The sequence below is a fragment of the Pezoporus wallicus genome, unplaced genomic scaffold (assembly GCF_028554395.1).
Source record: "Pezoporus wallicus isolate ANWC-B61680 ecotype Strahan unplaced genomic scaffold, APGP_CSIRO_Pwel_v1 contig_8188, whole genome shotgun sequence".
Taxonomy (NCBI): Eukaryota; Metazoa; Chordata; class Aves; order Psittaciformes; family Psittacidae; genus Pezoporus; species Pezoporus wallicus.
The window spans coordinates 546,585-568,992 of NW_026640104.1; the positions used below are offsets into that span (position 1 = coordinate 546,585).

The window sequence follows — 22,408 nt, forward strand, 5'->3', positions numbered from 1 at the left end:
TAAACCAAACCATTCCAGGATTCATTCTTTCATTCCAAAGAGTTGACCATCATTGCTTGTCACCAGTCTTCCACAAGAGGAAAGCTAGGGACTAAGAAAGCCCTCCAAGTTAAATTTGTCCCTCCTAAAAACATTCCTATTGCCACAGAGCTCATAAAATTAGTATCTTCATAGTGCTTTTCTGGAGCAGCAACTCACATTAAGGCAGGTATTCCAAGCTTTCCTGATCAGAGTAAAGACAGGTTTCTATATGACAGGGAAACAGGCAGGATGAGCAGTCAGATAAGATTTGATGCCTTATCTTTCTGCCATTTCCGATTATTCAGCACTGCCTCCCTTTCAAACGGCCACTTGACCTTTGCTAGAACAGCCATTAACCTTCTACAGTCCAGCGTAAACAGCTTAATTTTCTGACAGTGCCATGACAGAAGGAATTACAAAGCCAATTCCCACTCTCAGCCCAAAACAGATGCTAAATGTAAATCACCCCGTTTTCAGGAGGAGGGCATTCTGCTTCAGTGGCTGTGACACTTTTGTTTTCTATGGAATGAACTCAGACTTGAACCAAAATGAATGGATTTGCCCAAAGAAGGCACCTTGTTATGGTCCACCCAATTACACTGGTTCTGCCCTTTAAAAATGAAGCTGGTTTGTGGCTGGGTTTTGCTATATGGCCCTTTGCATCAATGAGACTTCTGTTCATCCAAGTTATAATCGCCCTTCTTCGAGTCAGAGAACTTCCCTAACTGGGGTAACCCATGCAGAACTCATGTTCACATTACCTAAATGATCAATATCTAAATAAAATGATCAATATTTAAATAAAATAAATGCTCATGGCAAAAACTGAGCTCAGAATATCCACAAATCTGTGTTTGGAAATGAAAACTAACATTTCAAACAAGTAACAGGGACTTCTTTTAGAGCCGTCTACATCAACGGATGACCAAATAAAGATATACTGTTACATGCACAGGGTACAAAAGCAATTTTGCACTGAACACATTGCAAATCCTAAAGATTTGTTTCATAACACAAACCTTGGTTATCTGACATACACTAACCATTCTGCTGTTGGCTCAACATCTTTTCCTCATTCTCCTAACTGAGAAACAGGAAGGATTTTTCGCCCATGTTGTAGGATCAAAGCATGAGCATCAAGGAAGGCCGCACTCCTTCTCTCTGGGAAGTTCTACCCATCCAGATCAATAACCCACAAACCAAGAAGGGGTTTCACACCCGTTGCAGTCTATTGAAGCACTGAAACCAAGCTGTCACTCCAGTTTCCTCAAACTAATCATGTACAGTGGTTTTAAGCCCCTACATTGCACAACAGGTAAGAAGAACTCCTTCAAAGCCGTTGGGATTTGTCATTATCCACTGCTGGCACTGCTAACCTCCTGTTAAAGTCTCAGAAAACTGAGTTGTATTTAGGAGAACATTCAAATTCCCTGACTGGATTTTCCCTGCATGTGGAAGCAGAAGCTCAAAATGTGCCTTTAATGTTCAGAGAGTAACTAAGCATGCCTTTTGATACTCAAACTGTCAAAGCAGTTGATCTGTCACGTCAAAACACAGTCTTTGCTATACCCACCAGCCCAGCCATTTCTCTTGCATATCCTTGGGCTCTCTCGAGGTCTTCATGGCCACCACACCTTACTCATGGCCAGAGGAACATCCATCCCCATCTCCAACATAGTTTGGATGGAGTTTGTGCATTGCAGCTGCTTTCACGCATTGGTAGGGTTTCTATATTAGCAAATAAAAACTCTCCTGGCTTCTTGTTCCTCACATACAGCAATTCTCAAGCCACCAGCATGAAAGTGCTCCCGTACGTCTTGGCATGTTCATACATATGAATCAACCTGCAGAGATGTTAACACCAGCTTTCAGAGGTAACACCTTTAAGCACCACTCAAAGAGCAAGACATCATTTAGGTCACACAGGCTGTTAGCCACAACCAGTATCACATCTCAACCACTACAAACATGGGCAGGATTTGAGCCTGGAAGAACAAACCTGGCTGTTGGCTGAAATAGAGCAATTTTGGACCACCTGCTCCTCCTCACAATTAGTAACTTCCGGATGCTGGAAGATTAAACTGCATCCCAAATCTACATCAACAGCACTTTATCCAAGCATGGCTTGTTGGATTTTCTTGTCAGCTTTGGGTTTCTGTCACTGTCAAGCTCATTTATTTTCAGTTCAGACAGGAACACATGGCTACAGGCAGCAGTTCAGACAACAGTTCTCATTCTGAGATCTTGCAGGGGCAAAGACAAGATAAGCAGTGCCTGTAATCCTACTGACCTCATTCACTTGGGGGCTGTGCACATCAAAATCCAAACTCTGCACAATTTCTATGGGGTATTTTAAGATGCTCTTAGACTTGCTCTTAAAGCAAGAAAAGTCCTTTTCTTGGTGGCTTACAAACTACAGCTATTTAAATGTTGGAGCAGATGATCTTTGAGGTCCCTTCCAACCTAGCATCTATGACTCTATTTAACACCCCCACTTCCACCTGCAAACATGTGGATTGTTTCAGCCAGGTCTAGCTCACTCTTAAACACTCACCTTAAAGGGCTGGAGGCTGCCATTTGCTGTGCTCATACAGCAGAGCATCTCCAGTTTCTCTAAAAGCTGCTATGATTCCTCCTTAGAACACCTATATCCCTCACCCTCGAGAAGCCAATGAAACACATCCACACAAGTGCTTCCTCCGCACTGTCTACAGAAAGAAGACCACTGAGAGCTGATACTCAAGGGATGCTCACCCAGTGCTGTAGCAGCACAGACCCTACTGATGAGTATCTTCAAAGTCAACTGGAGGATCTGGCATGGCAAGTTCAGTACCTTCCAGTGCCCAGGAAGCATCAGCACAGGGCTGAACTGTGGCTCATGTCAAGCATCCATACCACCTTCTAGAGACCTATTCCACTGTGATCACTTCAGTTTTCCCTTACACCCCTAGAAAGACCACAAGTAAGTGACTTGGGACAGGTAAATTGACTGCATTACCCACCAGGGACTGTTCAGTGACAGATACCTGAGCAGATCAGCCTCCCAGTCCAGGCACATAGATAAATGCTTAGAAGTCGGTACTGTGAATGCCCACACAATTATCTGGCCTCCATTAACTACAAAGACACCGGGGGGGAATTAAAAGCTGTAGAGACTTGAGGAAGAAATGATGCTTAACTCACCCTCTTCCAAGGGAGATCAAAACAGGCTTCTCCATCCCAATGAGAACTCTGAAAGCTTCATTAAGGTTTGCATAGGTGAATTTCTCTGCTGCATCTCCAATAACCACACAGTTTGGGTTTGCTTTATCAAGCTCAGCAAATTCAGGAACAAGATCTAAAGGATGCAAAAAATAAATCACAAATCCCTACTTCAGATCCCATTGGAACTGACTGTTTCGCCCCAGATTTGTGTTTCACTTCATCCATGACACAATGCTTTAAAAAGATTAAGTAAATCCAAGTCTTAATCAAGTGTTCTTCAGACCCCTCTATTCCACTGGTTCCTGCTACTCATCTGTCCTATGACAAAGAGCAAAATAAACCATTTCCTACCCTTACTTTAGCTCCTGCCACCCATGTCTCAGCAGACCCAAGGCAAACATGGGTACCCAAATGAAAATGTGTACCAGTGAGAGCAGGATTCATCCCTTTTCTCCATACCCACACTCCATAGCAGGAAACACTTTAAACTTAAAACCTCTGTCATGGTAACAAAGACCTCACCTATCTCATAGTCACTGTGGTTAAGCAGCAGACTCCTCTGAGCACTTGCTGCCTCCCAACACAACTCTATCACTGCCACAATGGAGAACCCACTCAGACCAGACCACTAAGTTATATCCCACATTCTCATGACTAAGGAAGAAGCTTTTCTCTGTAGGAAAACAGCATCTGGGAGCTCTTCCCCACACGAGCTATGGGAACTCACTGCTCTATCGCAAAGACCCACATCTCCCTGAGCTGTCCCCCTCCATGTCCCAGCATCTGCCGCAGCGTTGCCCCACCATTGTGCACAAGCAAGTGTGGCCTTAAGCCACGCTCCTTCAAGATGCGGCAGGCTGCTGGTGCTGGGGCAGTGACTTCAGCCACAGAGATGTCAAAGCCCAGGCCCTGGAGCTTCTTCACAAACTTCTCCCGGGTCGCTTGGGTTTCATTAGTGCAGAACCGAAGCTTCAGACCAGATGCTTTGATCCTGTTGAGTAAAGAGAGCAGAGAAGGGTTAACTACACACAGAGCATCAGTTCTGCTGCCCCACGCCTAACTTGGGTAATTACAACGAACATGCAGTGATGATATTCCAGAACAGGAGCAGCATCTCTTACTGTGACCAGGACACACCTAAAATGCTCAGAGAACTTCTGCCTAAGAGCTCATCTCAGTCTCCCATCTGGCAGGTTAAAGCCATTCCTCCTTGTCCTGATACTGCATTGCCCTCGTCAAAAAGACGTCAACACTGGGGTGGCTTCAGTTACAATTACCATTTAATCTCTCATAAAACACCTTTGCTGTTACTTGGTGGGTAACCCTGAAAAATATGGTACCTCTAAGTGATTCATTAATGAATGTTTACTGGTAAATGGCTTCTCAAAGGAAGAAAACATGGCCCTAAGTAGCCAAAGTGAGGTTAAGGTTCCTGTGGACCAGTACTCTGCAACCCCATCCAAGTCCTCCCTCTTCGTTTCCTGCCCCAAACTGTGGTGATCTAGTGAGGATGTCACAAAAAAGGCCTCTTCTCCAAGGATGAGTGGTCAGCTGTTTGGAGAACCATTGTATTTCAAAGTGGCCATGGACAATCCGAAGCACTGAAAATGTACCACAGTTTATAATATATAGATATTTGCCAAAGGGAGCATCACTCAGCTCCTCAAATATATTAAAAAGCCTCAAGTTGGTCAGTTTCAGTGTGAATTTGTAGAGAGTTATCTTTGAGGACCTGAGCTCGTACAGGTGCAGTTACCTTGGTAAGTTTGGGGCTAGGCTTACAAATTCTCGTTAAAATATTACTTTTCTTCGTGTTAGGATGAAAAAGGACTTTTCTATTAGGAAAGCCCCTGCACTGCTTCTCGAGACACCAAAACACGCTGTGCTCCTTTGCTCAGGAAGATGACCCCAGCTGCTTGATGCACACACCAAATCCACCTCGAGGTAATGCATCCAATGATGAGCTCTCCATCAAAGGATCCTTAGATCTCCAGTCCTGACCCAGAAAGCCCCTTCTGCTTGCTACAACCACGTGCCAGTGTCTTCTCCAATAACACTGGTGATCCATTTCTTTCTTATTATTTGTCTTTCCTAATCAGAGGTATGTGAATTATCAATTACACTTAGTGGTTAATTGCCCTTCATAAAGATAGCTTTTCTCTTTTAAATTAGGCAGTTAATATATTGTAACTAATAGCATCCACTTGTACATTATAAATGTATCTTCATCGATCGGAGCGGTGAATGTGAGATTCACTCACAAGTTAATGAAGCAATTGAGTGAAGGAGTGCAGGGGGTACGCAGGGAGTAATTACTGTTAATGAATTATGATGTGACCTTCTCAGAACAATGAGCAATCGGTGCGACAGCGGGATGACAGTATTCCACATCTGTATTCCAAACACAGTTTCGGCTGCAGTTAGAAAGCAAAGCAGCAGAATTTGGATACGTAACAAACTATCACAGAGTGTGCATGGTTAAAGAAGTATTATTCTAAATACAAAGCCTATCTGCATACTCTTAGGAGAAAAACCCCATGATGCACAACTGCTCTGAAGCAGACATTTGTTGAATGAGAAGCTACTCCTTCACTCCCTAAAGGTCAGTGGAATGAATCCAGGAAGAGCACTAACCACTGCCTTGCCGAAACACCCTCCCCGGTCAGCCTGGTGAAAGCAAAGACTCAGTTTTCCTATACCACAGATTTAAATCCCTTCTCAGTATTCAGATGAAAACCAGTTACACTTTGGAAAGCAGAAGCAGTCTGGACACATCCTGGACTGTTTCGTGCCTCTGCAGCCACCTGTAATTACTCCCTCAACAAATGAGCTCAGTAAATGCTTAGGATAAGGTAAGGTCTACAAAGACTTAAGCCAAGTTGGTCAGCAAATGGGAGACCTATGGTGGAACATGGAAAGGAGTCTCCAAGATATCCTGGAACACTAAACAAAGGAAAAACCATCAGGAACTCCAGACAAGATTTATTTCTACCAAAAAATGATGCATTGAAAAGCCACCTTTTCCTTCAAAGTTATATGTCTAGTATCTGCCAGTTCTCTGCCAAAGTACAGTCACACTGACTGGTACATGCACAATTACACACACACTGGAACACACCTATCCCTTAATGCTCAGCATGGAGACCATGAGCAGAGCCTGCATCTCTACCTACATCAGCAACCCACTATTAAGTAAGAGATTAAATACTGGGGAGAGCTTTTAACAATGCTACATAGGGGGAATACTATTTCCTCTTGTGTTTATAGCAGAACTCACGCTCAGTTTGCATGGTCAGGCTTTGCACCAGCAGGTCAAGGGAGGGGATTCTGCCCCTCTGCTGCGCTCTGGGGATTCGCCCCCTGCAGTCCTGATCCTGCTCTGGGGCAGCAGCACAAGAGGGACGTGGAGCTGTTGGAGCGAGGCCAGAGGAGGCCACGGAGATGCTGCGAGGGCTGGAACAGCTCTGCTCTGGAGCCAGGCTGAGAGAGCTGGGCTGGGGCAGCCTGGAGAAGAGAAGGCTCCTGAAGGGGAGACCTCAGAGCAGCTCCAGTGCCTGAAGGGGCTGCAGGAAACCTGGAGAGGGGCTTGGGACAAGGGATGTAGGGACAGGCCAAGGGGAATGGCTTTAATCTGCCAGAGGGGAGACTGAGCTGAGCTCTTAGGCAGAAGCTCTTCCCTGTGAGGGTGCTGAGGTGCTGGCACAGGGTGCCCAGAGAAGCTGTGGCTGCCCCATCCCTGGCAGTGTTCAAGGCCAGGTTGGACACAGGGGCTTGGAGCAAGCTGCTCTAGTGGAAGGTGTCCCTGCCCGTGGCAGGGGTTGGAGCTGGGTGAGCTTTAAGGTCCCTTCCAACACAAACCAGGCTGGGATTCTATGAGAAACTAAAAGATGGCTTGAAGGTCTCTGCCCAACAGAGTCAAGATGCTTTGTACAGAGAGTTTATACTCCATGGGGGACACTGCTCCTAAGCTGGCCAGCTTAATGGGAAACTTTGAACAACTGAGCTAACCCAGGGTTCATACTTCAAGAAGCACGTGCAGAGCTACTGCAGTTTCTAGTGTTGGTAAGTGTGGGGCTTTTAGGAGAATAATAAAGGACAAAATCTATAGTATGATGTCCTGTAAGATAAAGAGCAGGGGATTAGATACCAGCAAGTACAGAAGAAAGAGGCAACAGCAGATGTAATACACAACACACATTTTATCAAGATCTCCAGGGTATTAGAGGTTTATCAGCATGTGTATTACAGAAGCACAGGCACACCCAGGAAACCCAGTCAATCAGGGCTTCCACACATCACAGCCTGATAAAGATCCCACTGAACCTCCAGAAGCACCAGAAATCAATCCTGATTAGAGAGCAAGCTGAGCACATGGACAGGCAGCACCGTGTTCTGTGTGCAGGGACCCTGTGTGGACCTGATGTGGACATCTTGAAGACACCTCTTGCTCCCCATTTAGGGCCATCAACAGGGTCACCATCAGACAAACCCACTCTTTTTCCAGCAGGACTGCTCATACCACTCCTAGTGCTAGGTTGGACAGGGCTTGGAGCAACCTCCTCTAGTGTGAGATGTCCCTGCCTGTGGCAGGGGTTGGAACTGGATGAGCTTTAAGGTCCCTTTCAACCCAAACCAGTCTGGGATTCTATGATTCTATGAACAAGCCACAAAAGAAACCTCCAAGCCCCAAATTCTAAGCAGACAGACGAACACCAATGTAATCAACAGGTGGGTAAGGAGACTTTCCCTAAGCCTTCCCAGAGGAGGGGTTTAAGCCCACTGTAGACCAAAACAACCACTCACAATCCCTAAATCTAAAACTTTCAAGGATGCTGGAGCGGGACTCTTCATCAGGGACTGTATCTATAGGACAAGGGGTGATGGATTCAAACTGAAACAGGGCAAGTTCAAGTTAGATATAAGGAAGAAGTTCTTCCCTGTGAGGGTGCTGAGGGTCTGCCGCAGCGTGCCCAGAGTAAATGCTCCATCCCTGGCAGTGCTCAAGGCCAGGTTGGACAGAGCCTCGGGTGCCATGGTCTAGGGTGAGGTGTCCCTGCCCATGTCAGGGGGCTGGAACTGGATGATCCTGAGGTCCTTTCCAACCCAAACCATTCCATGATTCTATGAACCAGGGCACCCACCCGACTCCGGGCATGCTGTGAGCACAGGTATAGGGGAGAGATGGAGATGGGGCTTTTCATGCCAGCCCTGGGCTGCCCCTCATGCTATACCAGCTCTTTGAACTGACCTTTACCTCGCTGCGCTGGTGCAGGACACGACGCTGAGTGACAATGTCCCACAATGCAATTACCATGCGTCAGATGAACCGGTCCCTTACAAATCACCTCGAACTTTACACATCTGCTGCCTGTCAGCATCTGCCAGGTTCACTCACCCGAAAATAATGAAAAAACTCTCATTATTGTTCCATAACAGGTAAAGTGGTAAGACAATTATTAGACATCCCAGCTGACCTTGTGCAGACTTCACCAACTGCCCTTGCCAACTTTTGCGGGCAGCCTCTGGGCACATAAAAAACAAAACCTGTTCTTTTTAGATGATGTAAAGGTTAAGATACCAACAGGAAAAGAGAAACAGCTCTGGAATCCAGGCTGGAAGGCATCATTCCTTGTAAAATTCGCATCGTCCTGCATGTTGCAGAAGCAATTAACGACATGGTATAAGAATTCCCATCACTGGCTTCTACAGGAAAGGGCTTTGCTAACATGGAAAAGAGAAAGCTGATACTCCTGTAGATAGGCAGGGAGGGGCAGAAAGCAAAACCTTTCCATTCCTCTGATTCCTGCCACCCTCACAGTAGGTCCAAAGCACTGAAATTTTGCTGGGGCTTCCCTGATGCTGCTTTTGTGCCCTGATCTGGTGTCCCCATTTGCTGATGTCCGAGTACAGACAAGCTCATTATCATTCCTGCTCTCTGGTGGCCCAGCTTTCTGCTCCATATAGCAAGGCTGGCCTGAGAAATCCTTACATACAGCACTTTTTGCCCCCACTCCCCCTTAGATTACTGTGTCTGAAACTCATCTCTACATCTGCTATCTCACAAGCACAATTTCCTTCCCAGACCCATATGGCTCACCTTTTTCTAGGTACAGAAGTGCACAATTTGGAGGGAATCCAAAGGGCTTTAAAAAGGAGGAGGGCGGTACCTTTGAACATGAATGAAGGCATGAATGAACATGAAAATGGGCACAGATGAAGGAGTCACAAGGAAAGAGGCCAATGTTATTTAAGGGTGGATAAGGGTGAAATAAGGAATGGTACTGTTATAAAACTAAAGATTCTGGAATCATCACTTTTGAGACACTGTTTAACAGCAAAAACTGAAAAAAATCACTGAATTGTAGCTCACAGGAAGCTTTATTCAGGTATTTCAATCATTTGGAATTTTGCAGAGGTAGAAATTAATACTGGAAGTTGTACATCAAACCTACCACAAAGCCTGTTTTGCCCTGAACTCCCTACACAGGCTGCCTCTCTCTCTGACCACCAAATACTGGATGCCAGGATTACTGAACAAACCACGCAGTACCATAAATCACATTCCACCTGCCTAACAGAAGGGTGACCAACAGATTTGCCTACAGATTTGTAGACCACATGCCACAAGGGTGAAAGCTAGAATTACTTATTTAATAAATATAACATATGCTTTTGAAGTGAACCTGCAGGAAGGAAGTACAAAGCAGAAGGAAAACCCTTCTGGTCCATTCCATTCAGTAACAAGATGCATCTAGCTGCTGCAGGTTACCAAGTTAGCTTAAGATATTACCCCTAGCAGTCCCAGGCTTTAACCAGGCTGCAGGAACTGAATCAGGGCTTCTCACCTCACCTTGTAGTGCCTGGCTGTGTTCCATCACAGCAACACACCACTGAGTAGATTCAAACATCTGGGTGTATTTTGTAACACAAGTAAACTCAGGGGGATGTTAAATGCTTGGTAACTCCACTTTGGAGCTGTCATGAAAAAAGTGTGAACTTTGGGGATTCAGTTAGGATGAACAGGTCTGAAATATGCCTGTTTGCAATATAATGACTCATATTGCAATAGCTTTCTTTCTGTGCTAAAAACAGTCGGGGGTTTTGCCTCTGCAGCTTTTTTATTCCATTTAAATTTCAGACAACACCAAGTTCTCTTTGTCACAGTTGAACTTACTTTATATACAAACAGCATCCATTTGTACGTAAATCATTCCATTTCTCAGAAAGTAAATTGCCAAAAGGTTTCGTTTCACCTCTATTATAGAAAAGAATTCACTCTTGGGTGTTCTGCTTATCTACTTCAAGAAGCGCCACATATTTCATTGCAATAGCTCAAAGACCAAGCTGCATCCCAAGAAATTTAGTGCGATTTTGATCTGGGAACATCACTTACCAAGACAGCATGGAATCTGAATGGTGATGCTGCTGCAAAGATCTTCGCTGATATGCAAAGAATCAGGCTCAATTCTAAGATCCCAGGCTGAGCTCAGCAAACAGGAAAGATGAGGGGAAAAAAATTACTACTGCAGTGGTAAATGGAGACAAGCCTCAAGTTCTAAAGCACAGAACGAGGCAGAGTGCTGCTCACCCATTTCAGGGATTAATCAGTGTTTACACAAGGTAGTGGACAAACAAGCACTTAGGTAGGTAGGCAGTAGGTATCACTGTAATATTTCCTATTATGCTTTGCTGGTCAATATTTGTAAAGCACATAATTGTGTAGCTCAAGACCCTAATGATGATTAAATTCCAAAAGCATAAGCACTTACTCATGCAATTTGTGTAGACAGCACTTGGAGTCCCCGCGACTTCAGGGACAAAGATCTTTTTAAGGAATTAATGAACGCTGCTGATCAGGAACGCAAACATGGGTTAGGAAGGGCCACTGAAAACTGAGGCCACAGTTAATGTTACAGACTGGAATGAAGCAGTGATAACTGCACCCACTGAGGATCAACACCTGGATCTTCTGGCTCTGCATGACAAAGTGCTTCAACTTTTTGTGTCTGCGGCTTCACAAAGGGCAAGTGACACTACCCTTCCTTGGGATCCATGGCTAGAAAGGGCAAAGAGTTAAGTGCAAAGACAAACAAATGGATATTTGCACAAGAGTTTGTATGGTTTTATTTCAAAGCTTCTTTCTAGGAGGAACAACTCCTGTGCTATTGCATGTTCTGGAGGCACAGCAAGCCTTGAAACTTTGAACATCTGCACGCACTGTGCTAAGCCACGCTTCATTTATCTTCTGTGACAACAAAGATTCCCTGCTCCTTGTCACACATACACTTTCAGAGGGCTCTTTGTGACCTCCCAACTGTCCCAGGCAAACCCCTGCATGCTGAATTGCTTTACAGTTCCAGTTCCGCTTGTCCTCCTCCCAACCTACCCCTTGTTAGACTCTCCAGGTATTCTACTTCAACAGGACTGTCCAGCTGCTCCCCAGCCTCCCTGCTCCCCAGATTTCCGTTGCTCTTTTAAAGGACCCTGTAGTAAGTTGTGCTAACAGATGCACTATACCGGCCAAACAACAGGATGTTGTAAATGTTCAACTCCCGTGTGCTTTTCATATGGATATGCTAATGGGAATGCTATCAGCACACAGTTATAAATGCAAATAACAGAGCAGAGCCTTGACATCTTTTATGGGTGTTTAACCACCTTCTGTCTTGTAAGAGACCAGCTCCCTGCTATTTGTAAGCTAAAAAGTGAATAGCTCACCTCATGTCAATGCTGTGTAAATCAGTTAAGACAATAACAGCACATGCAGAGGCACTGTTAAGGCTGACTCCAGAAGAAGCCTTTAAGTCCCTGATGGGCTTTCTGATCTTGTCCATGGGCTTTCCAATCTGCTCCACCGTGTCTGCCAGTTAACTGCACACACTCAGAGATGGGTTTTATTTAACTCTGTGTTTTATTTGACTTCATTAAAACATATGCCACAGTAAATTAAACAAGCAAGAAACATTATGGGTTTAAAAGTTTTAAAGAGCCAGATTATCTTACCAAGCTGCTCTTGGATTTTCCAGTCATCCAGCACTCAATATCCCCACCTAAAGTTAATATTAGCAGTCCCTGGTGGATTTAATAACATTCCTGGCACCATGGCTTCTGGGTCAAACCAGGGGTGCCAGTGCCCTTAGGCACGTGGGTGCCTGTTTGCCATAGTCCGGATGAGTTACAAAGGATCTGGATTCACTTCATCATTACTTAAGCACAGGTGGTCTGCTCTGTACAACAAATACTCTGTGGTTCATCCTTTTGGTCTCTGATTTACCAATTCCTTGTCAGTGCAGAGTGAACATTAAGACATTTCACACTTAGATTGATGAGTGATGCAGACATGTGAGCAATAAATAAAGCCTTCCCAGATGTAACACTCTGTGTTTCATCACAAGTTGTACCAGCTTTGATAGTGACTCCTGATGCTTTCCTCAGAAGAGTCTCTACAGCACTGGGGAGTGTGTTACTGATCTCATCTTGGTCAGGATGTTTCAGTGTCCATCAGCTCCTTCAGTCACTTTTCTGTTCCACCTGACTGTACTGCTGCTAAAACCAAACAAGAGAGAACCGCCCCCCTGCAGGCATCATAAACATACAACTGGCCAAATTCTGCTGGTAGAAATCACATTGCTACTCCCTCAGATACAAACTCCAATAACTGCAGAATCTGGCTGAAAACAAGGAAAATACTGCAAGCATAGTTTTAACAAGTGGAAATGGCTTCACTGCAAATCAAAGTGTTTACTTATTACCTTCACTGCTGTGTACTACACGTTCTTACACTGAGTTAACTGCTGCAGTGGTGTGGGAGATGACGTAGCAAGAGCAAGTTGAAGAGAACAGGTCAGCTGTCATATTATGAGAGTCCATAGCTGCAATATGAATGATCAAAACAGCATTTAAGACTCCTATACATGTGCACTGAAGGATTTCAGACGTGTCTCGTAACAAAAGATCACATCAATATGAACTAGTTCTAAAGTTCCCAGCTATTTGCAATTATGACTTAGTAATTGACATGAATTCATTAAAAGAAGAGCTGTTTTTAGCTTAAATCCATCTGCCTGAAACCACCAACCTCTGCTGTGACACAGACACAACAATTAATGACCAACAGGCAATAGGATAAGAGTCAATAACAATCTTAAATGGTGGGAGCTGGAACCATAACTAAGACAGATAAATACAGCTGCTTAACCCTACCCAAGGAAACTAATTATACTGAACCACTTATATGAATGCCACATTCCCAGGATTTCAAGAAAAAGCCCAGAATATTTTACATTTAGCCCAAGGCCAGAGTTTTACTGTTGTTTCATCACTGTATTTCTAATATAGCTGTAAGACAAATTGCAGCTAATGTTGCCTCCACACAGGAGGTTATCAGCAAAGGCAGAGACAAAAGTTATTTAATACCAGCCTGCAACACAGCATAAAATAAAGTTTAAAAACCTCATAGAAAAAACAACATTATGGCAAAAGTGGTTCAGATATTGTAGAGTATGTCATGGTTGTGAAAGGAATGATCTTCTCACCAGCAGCTATTATGAAGTTATTTATGTTTGGGTTGGTCATGCCAAGAGGTCCCAGCATATGCCATGTCCCAGCAGAAAGTGTGTGAAAGGAAGGTAGGAAGATGTGCTCCTCTGCAAGATGGAGAGCAGAAGACTTCCACCAACAAACCACCTGCATCAGCCTCAGCAGAAGCAACATTACCAGGAGGATTTGAGCAGGACAAGCAGGAAAGACAGAGAAGTTTAACCCAGGCTGTGCCTGTCCCTTTGCAGTCAGCAAACAGGCTCACAAGGGGCAGAGCAAAGCCTGCCTGCGCTTGCACAAAGTGTTCAACACTGTCCCATAGGAGACAGGATTCACCTCCCTCTTGTGCTGTTGCCCCAGAGCTGGATCAGGGCTGCAGGGGGGGTCTCCCCAGAGAGCAGCAGAGGGACAGGATTCCCTCCGTGAGCTGCTGCTCATGCTCTGGGGGTGCAGCACAGCACGCAGGGGGGGTTCTGGGCTCAAGTGCACACTGAACTTGTTAAGCTAAGCTTGATAAGCTCATGGTGAGCTTATCATCAAGCACATCCTACACTAACGTACCTCATCTGTACATTCAATCTTCCCCAATTCTGCCTCTTCCATGGTGGCTCCACCAATGTTAAGGCACATATTTAGCTAAACTCATATGATTAATTTTAGCAATTTCATAATTTCTTGCTGTACATTTCCCTGCTTGATAAAGCACTTGCCACAGGTGTGCCCGTGGTGGGGGGCCCCAGAAGCCACAGAGATGCTCACCAAGAAGGCAATCACCAATTCACAGGGGTTCAGCATTAAGACACGTACCTTTCAAACGGGTTACACATGGCAGCACTCCCCACAAGAAAAGAGATCTGGATGCTCTGCAGCAGGTTACTGAAACATCACAGAGAGCCAAAGGCTCTTCCAGAAACCTGTGATCTCCCTCCTCCAGCAGAGTAGGCCCAGGAATCAATACCTCTCTTTAAACAAAGACAGCCCTGTGGCCATTGCTCTCCTCTGGCCCCATCCTGCTCCTCTGGTCAAACAGCGCTGATACGAGCAAGTCAACCTAGTTAACTGCAGTCAGTTAACTTCACCAAGTGAAACCACTGCTGTTTAGCAATGGTTACTTCTCCTGTGTTAACTGGACTGCATTACCCAGCTAAAAGTGAAAGGGTTCACTACCTGTGGACACTAGTGAGTAACTTGCCATGACAATACTTTGCTTTCGAGTCACTTAGAAGCTGAGCAATCATTAACGGCAGCGCTGAAGCTCTCAATGTCTGCTGGGGTGTCAGTTCTCTGTGGGAAGTCCCACCTAAATTCATAGAACCATAGAATCCCAGACTGGTTTGTGTTGGAAGGGACCTTAAAGCTCATACAGCTCCAACCCCTGCCACGGGCAGGGACACCTTCCACTAGAGCAGCTTGCTCCAACCCCCTGTGTCCAACCTGGCTTGGAGCAAAGCTGACAGCAGCACCATACCAGCGTGGGCAGTACCTTAAAACTGATCACAAGGGAGCAGGCCAGACCTGTGCACCACCAGCTCCCACTACATGTGTGATGACGACTAAACAATACCCAAGCAGGGTATGAGCTGCCGGTGCTGCTCACGGTTCATTTCCCCATCAGCCCAGCAAACACACCCCCCCCTACACCTTAAATATGCCTAATACCAGCCCGTTCGCTGTGCTGTCCCGCTCAACTTCGCACAGCAAACACGGGGCTGAGCAGCCGGGGGGGTAACCCTGACCCTGTGGCCGCTGGGTGCAGCTCCACAGCCCAGGGCCGGGCCCGCAGTGGATGTGCTGGGACATGTCTGCAGTGTCCCCCCCTTCACACAACCCGCCGCGGGCCCCGCCTCGGCCTCCTCCGGTGAGGGGGTCAGTGCCAGGCCTGGCCCCGCCTGTCACCCACCTGCGCACGGCCTCGACCGAGCCGGCGATGGGCGTCCCGCCGCCGTCCCCGCCGCTGTCGTACAGCACCCCGCTGATGTCCAGCAGCACGCCCCGCACCGCCCGCGACCAGGCCGCCATGGTCCGCACGCCGTGAGGAGCCGACCCGAACAGAGCCGAAGGGAGGTGCCGAGCCGAGGAAGGGAGCCGCGGGCGCTGCTGGGAAATGTAGTCCGAGGCGGGCGGTGTAACCACGCGCACCTTGCGCGACTGCCTCCCATCATCAATTAACGCGTTCATTTCGTTAAAGCACCTCAGGCGGGTGTAGTGAGTGTGGGGTTGGCTTCCTGATTTGTGATAAACTCCCTCAGACACACAGAGCCCCAAACTGGTTTCTGTGGGAAGGGACCTTAAAGTGCAGCCAACTCCAACCCCTGCCACAGGCAGGGACACCTTCCACCAGAGCAGCTTGCTCCAAGCCCCTGTGTCCAACCTGGCCTTGAACACTGCCAGGGATGGGGCAGCCACAGCTTCTCTGGGCACCCTGTGCCAGCGCCTCAGAACCCTCACAGGGAAGATGTCGTGTCTCTGAAGACGGACATCACCTGGATCAGAAGGCATGGGGATGCCTTCCTAAAAATCCACCCTGCTTTTGTCACTCCTAGAGGGGCTCCTGACCCTCAGCAACACCTTCATATGAGTGAGTTTGGGGTGGATGGGCTGCAGCAAGGTAGGATTTGGGGAGCAAGGCACCTATCACATGGCAGCAGAAGGCTAAGGATGCTGACAGGGCCATGCCCTTCCTCGATGGCATCTTCTCATCCATGCCCACTACTTCATACAGACAGACAAGAGAGAAAAAAACACTGTCTCGCCATGTAAAGACTTTCACAATCACAGATAAGATGTTATCAAATGTGATGCAGCTTTACAGATAATACTGTTACCCCCCTCAATAAAGTCCAAATGCTTTCTTATGGCTAACATTATCAATAGCATGCCACAATTCCCAGAATATATAAGGATCTGCAGTGGAATTATAGTGCACTTTAAGAAAATCCAAGGAGACTTGGCACAAATGATTTGCATCACTGCTTCTGGAATAGCCTCTGGCTTTCCCTTAAAGATAATATCTAAACTGTGAAATTCATTAAATAGACTCAGAAATGGATCAGGTTATTTAAAACAACATTCCTAATGGTGCAATATCTCAGCTGTCTCCACCGATAGCGAACATTGTCTTGGATGGTGTTATCAGCCCAGGACACCCGCTATGAATATTGATCCACAGCTTGTTACAGCCATCACTTGCCATCAGGACAGGTCAGGGTTGAAACCCACCTAGCATCAAAGCAATTTGAAGACAGCACTTGGGTGGAATTTTAATGCTTGAGCTGAGAAACCGATCAACTTCAAACAGACTGCTAAAACAGATCCGTGAGGGTGGGGGATTCCATGTGTGCCTCTGCACAAGCGTGTCTGTGTGTTGGTGTGTGTGCACATGTTAAACCGGTGATGTTTGGATGTCTCGAATTCAGTGCTGCAATTTACCTTCTCAGCTCCTGCAGACACAGCAACTCAACCAGAAATGTCTGTATTCTGATTCCAGGGCTGGAGCAGCTCTGCTCTGGAGCCAGGCTGAGAGAGCTGGGCTGGGTCAGCCTGGAGAAGAGAAGGCTCCTGAAGGGAAGACCTGAGAGCAGCTCCAGTGCCTGAAGGGGCTGCAGGAAAGCTGGAGAGGGGCTTGGGACAAGGGCCTGTAGGGACAGGCCAAGGGGAATGGCTTTAACCTGCCAGAGGGGAGACTGAGATGAGCTCTTGGGCAGAAGCTCTTCCCTGTGAGGGTGCTGAGGCGCTGGCACAGGGTGCCCAGAGAAGCTGTGGCTGCCCCATCCCTGGCAGTGTTCAAGGCCAGGTTGGACACAGGGGCTTGGAGCAAGCTGCTCTAGTGTCCCTGCCTGTGGCAGGGGTTGGAACTTTGTGAGCTTTAAGGTCCCTTCCAACATAAACCAGGCTGGGATTCTATGAATTACTTGTAATTATATCACCCTGAACATCTTCATCCTCTCTTTTTCCTGTTATCTTAAGGCCTGTGCCTTTGCAACAGCAAACAGGAACCCCAACTCTGCTGGATCACCTGTTATAGGAGGAGGGTTGTGCTCTGCACCTCTTCCTAGGGGTAAAAGCAGAAGCAGCAGATTCCCACCGAGGGCTGCCTTCTCCAGTCAAGAAGGAAAGGCTTCCTCCTGAGCAGATACAGATGTGCAGAAATACACTGCCAGCAAGTTTATAATAAGCACAGCTGGCTACCAGTGGCCATGGCACTGGCACAGGGCAGAGGCTGGCCCTGCTGTTGCCCACCCTGTCCCAGTTACAAGTTTGAACAGACAATGAAGTGTCTCAAGGCAAGGAGAGTCTGTCAGGGGGCTGCCACATGGGGCAAGTGCTTCTCCAGCACCTTGTGCCTCAGTTTCCCTGCCTACTCACTGAGTTTGAGTTCAGGCCAGCCCTCGGCCCAGGGTCTGAAACAAACCAATCCTGAGCTGCCCCAAAATGAAGAGTTGCTCATCTCTCCCTCTGTTTTCATAGAATCCCAGACTGGTTTGTGTTGGAAGGGACCTTAAAACTCACCCAGTTCCAACCCCCTGCCACGGGCAGGGACACCTTCCACTAGAGCAGCTTGCTCCAAGCCCCTGTGTCCAACCTGGCTTTGAACACTGCCAGGGATGGGGCAGCCACAGCTTCTCTGGGCACCCTGTGCCAGTGCCTCAGCACCCTCAGAGGGAAGATTTTTTTCCTAATATCTAATCTGAAATAGATATTAGTTATCTAATATCTAATTAGATAACAGTTAAAAAACATTTCCCATCTGAAAGAGCAGAGCACTTTGATCCTGGAGTCTGCTTGGAGCAGCGGAGGGATGCAGGAGCTGTCCCTCCTCTCTCGGTCCCTTTGTCACAGAAGGTTGAGGACCACTCCTGAGCTGGGGGCTGCACGCAGGTCAGTGGGGGTGGGGGGTGGTGGAGAAGGACCCCAGGGGACAGTGGCTCCACCAGCAGTGACGCACTTGTGCCGGCCAAGACCCGGCCCTCGGGCCAGGGCTCCTGTCTACCCCGGCACATCCCTCCACCCAGCCTGCGGCAGGGAACAGGAAAGCCTGGCCACAGGTAGGCTGGTATGGAGGGACAGAGGGATGAGGGATGGAAGCATGGAGGGATGGAGGATGGGAGGACAGAAGGATGGGAGGATGGAAGGATAAGGGACAGAGGGATGGAGAAACGGAAGGAGAGAGGGATGAGACGAGCGAGGGATGGAGGGATAGGGGACAGAGGGATGGAGTAATGGAGAGCCGGTGGGATGAAGTGATGGACGAATGGGAGGATGGAAGGACAGAGGGATGGAGGGACAGAAGGATGGAGTAACAGAGGGATGAAGTGATGGAGTGACTGAGTGATGGAGTGACTGAGGGATGGAGGGACTGAGGGACGGAGTGACTGAGGGACGGAAGAAAGGAGCCGGCGGGGAGGGGGCTCGGGGGCGGCGTGCCAATGGCTGCGCTGCCCCCTCCTCTGTTCCCCCCCCCCCCCCCCCCCCGCCACCTTCCCCTCCCCTCCCTACCCTCCTCCCCGGCGCTCACTCCGCGCCCAGCGCCCCGCCGTGCGGCTCGGGAGGCGGCCCGGCCCCGCGCAGCCTCCGCCGGCTCCGCGCTGGGAGCCAGCAGGTCTCCGGGAAGCGCGGAGGGTGGGGGGGGAATGCCGGAATGCCCGGACCGCGGGGGCAAGGCGGCCCCCATCCATCATAAAATCTCCTTCTCCATCTTAGACATCCTGGATCCTCAGAAATTCAGCAGGAGACGCGAACCGGCCGCGGGGAGCTGGGGCAGCGCCCCCCGCTCGGGAGAACGGGAGGAAAGTTTGGGAAGAGTTGAAGTAGGAAAAGACGCTGCTGCTCTCGGCAGCGGGAAGAATAAACTAGAGGCACATGGTAGGAACGCGCTCGAGTTTCTCCGGCCGGTGCTGGCGGGGCGAGCAGGTGGAGGCGCCGGCGGACGGGATCCTCATTCCCGGTCCTTCGGGGTGCGCTCCCGGTGCAGGATCCCAGTGCGGGGCTCCCGCAGGAGGATGGAACGGGCAGCGCGGGGGAAGGGAGGGCTGGAGCTGGATTTGAAGCATGGATGATGCGAAGGGAAAAGTTCTCGGTGTGCGTCCGTCAACCCCAGCTCCTGAGGCATCCTCATGTCCGCCCCGGCTCTTGCCCCTGGTCCCCGTTGCCCGGGGATGGGTATGGAGGGGTGGGCTGCCCCGGCGGGCCGGCCGGGTAATTGCTCAGCCCGTTCCCACCGGAGGATGCCTGAGCTCCCGTTGATCGATATCCTATTACCGACTCCCGCCTATCTCCTGCCCGCAGCTTGCAGGTGCCCACTTCAAACCTCCTTCCCCCAGCCTGATCCTAATATTGTTCGATTAAAACTTACCTTTAATAGATGACATCTATCGATCCGGCCCTCGCAAATCTGAAACTCCATTAGCGCGGGGTTGGGGAGGAGTGGGAGGGAGGAGGGGATTTATTTCGCTTCACAAGGGGGACTTTAATAACTTTCTTTTTTAATTGGTAAGAAATCCATACCGCCGCTTTCCCCCTCCCCACCGCGGGTGCAGTGGCACAGCGGGGAGCGCGGTGGGGAGGGGGGCGTGGGGGGGGTGGGGGTGTTTCGCCTTACCTTTATCTTGTTTTAACGATTTCTCTTATTTTATGGCTCTGGGGGGTGTCGGAGGAGCAGAGCCGGGACCCGAGGGGTGTCTGAGGGGAGGTGCGGGAGGAGGGTGCGCAGACCCCCCTGACCAGCGCCGCCATCTCGCCTAGATGCGTACCCCGCGTTGGAGAGCGGCACCGAGCGCGACGAGGAGGGTCCGGCCTCGGACGGCAGCGGGTCCGGAGCTCGCCCGGGCGTGGCGGAGGAGCCGGGCTCGCCGCGGGGCGGCAGGCGGCGGCGGGCCGAGCCGGGGTGCGGTAAGCCGCGGCGGGCGCGGACGGCCTTCACCTACGAGCAGCTGGTGGCCCTGGAGAACAAGTTCCGCGCGACGCGGTACCTGTCGGTGTGCGAGCGCCTCAGCCTGGCGCTGTCCCTCAGCCTCACCGAGACGCAGGTGAAGATCTGGTTCCAGAACCGGCGGACCAAGTGGAAGAAGCAGCACCCAGGAGCCGACGGGGCGGCCCCATCCTCCCCCCCGACGGCGGCGGCGGCGGTGGTGACGGGCGGCGGCAGCCCCAGCCCACCGGGTCCCGGCGCTTTGCCCTTCCAGACTTTCCCTTCCTACGCGGCTGCCAACGTCCTGGTGCCGCCGGCAGCCCCCTTCGCGCTGGGCGCCGGCGCCTTCACGCCCTTCTTCGGCCCCGCTTTCCTCGGCCCCTTCTACGCCCCGCACCTCTGAGGCGGCGGCGGGACAGCCCGAGGCCAGGTGTGGGTCTCAGCGCCCTCCCTTCTGGTGGTTGCATGGTGATTTCAAGTGTAAGAAAGTTCATTTCTAAGCGTCGCAGCAGCATGTTTAAGGCACACTGACAAAGAGAAAAAGCCGCTGGATTTTATTAGCACATTTGAGATGTAATTATAGGTGTTGGAGATGGGAACAGTGACTCTCTTTACACATGCCCTGCACTAATTCCCTCCAGATTCTTCTCTGAGTTGGTTTCTAAAGCACTCCTCGCTGATGTTTGGCTTGTTAGCACATGTCTCAATTCTCAAGGGCTTGGGAGCACTCCTGACCACTGCTGTTACCCTGCTGCTGCTGCTGGTGATGGTGAACATGGACGTTTCAAATCCCAGGGATGCTCACCAGTGAAGATGTCTCCTGGCTGTGAGTTTGCTCTGAATTCACTCCTTCGACTCAGTTGTGCCCTGTTTGACCCCTGTTCTAGTCTCCTATCTGACTTGTGACCTGAAAACTACATGCCATACACTTGGTCTCCTACCTGGAGAAGAGTTTTCCTTTCTGTCTGAGAAGAGATGGAACTGCAGCTCTGTGTCATTGGGTGATGAGCCGGGAATCTGCCTGTGGGTCCGTGGGACTTCTCCTTTCAGCTCATTCCCAGTGACTTGAAAGGTTTTGGATGAGATGTCTGAAGATCACTCTTTTTGCAGAGAACAGTTGTTCTTGTACTAACACAGCAAATGAGGCAGGAAAGAAACCATAACTCAGAGAATATGACTGCATTATTCATTCCTTTAAAAATAGGGCATTTGGGGTAGAAAATAAGTGAAACACAGAGGTTCCAGCATGCTGAGACCTATTTTCCATAACACAGAAACACAGGCTTTTTCTTCTTTTGCTGTTTGGAGTGGTTATTAGAAGGGAAAATCACATTTCATCTTCATCGTTCCAAGCACTGGGATGAAAAGGAATTCTGTCTGGGGGTTATCTGTCCTTGAGTGGATGGGGAGTAATTGGTTTAAAAAAGTCTGTCTCATGCAGTTCTCCACATTATTGCAACACACTGTTCAAGACTGTGTCTTCTCGGTCTGTTGCGATGCTTTAAAGTACATATTGGCTCTCCAATCAAAAAAACTGAGCTCATAAATCCTATCTGGCTCTTGTGTTTGTCTAAATAAAAAGGGGTTTTAAATTATTCTGTGTTTAATTGGTTTTAATTGCACTGGGATGAAGCAGTATTTGCTTCATGGGCAGCTGAGTGCAGATACAGTCCTTGAGTGCGGATGCCCTGGCTATGAGGGGGGCTTCACGGGACACCCCTCTCTTCCCAAAATCAC

At 48.8% G+C, this 22,408-nt stretch overlaps 2 protein-coding genes across 3 annotated transcripts in view; one reads left to right on the forward strand and one right to left on the reverse strand.

The window, feature by feature from the left end:
- LHPP (phospholysine phosphohistidine inorganic pyrophosphate phosphatase) overlaps positions 1 to 15,812 on the reverse strand; it is a 72,431-nt gene extending 56,619 nt beyond the window's left edge. For both annotated transcript variants that reach the window (XM_057417378.1, XM_057417379.1), the window contains exons 1-3: positions 15,665 to 15,812; positions 4,029 to 4,216; positions 3,205 to 3,358 (exon numbers count right to left, since the gene is read on the reverse strand). In XM_057417378.1, the coding sequence (XP_057273361.1) occupies positions 3,205 to 3,358; positions 4,029 to 4,216; positions 15,665 to 15,783 (461 nt within the window). In that variant the 5' untranslated portion in view covers positions 15,784 to 15,812. The remainder of the gene's footprint in view (positions 1 to 3,204; positions 3,359 to 4,028; positions 4,217 to 15,664) is intronic.
- Positions 15,813 to 19,254: 3,442 nt separating this feature from the next.
- On the forward strand, positions 19,255 to 21,578 carry NKX1-2 (NK1 homeobox 2; the record flags this gene model as incomplete). Its single annotated transcript, XM_057417331.1, has 3 exons — positions 19,255 to 19,363; positions 19,465 to 19,626; positions 20,506 to 21,578. Coding segments are annotated over 3 exons (840 nt in total), but the record flags the coding sequence as incomplete, so codon positions are not given.
- Between the last annotated feature and the right edge of the window lie 830 nt (positions 21,579 to 22,408).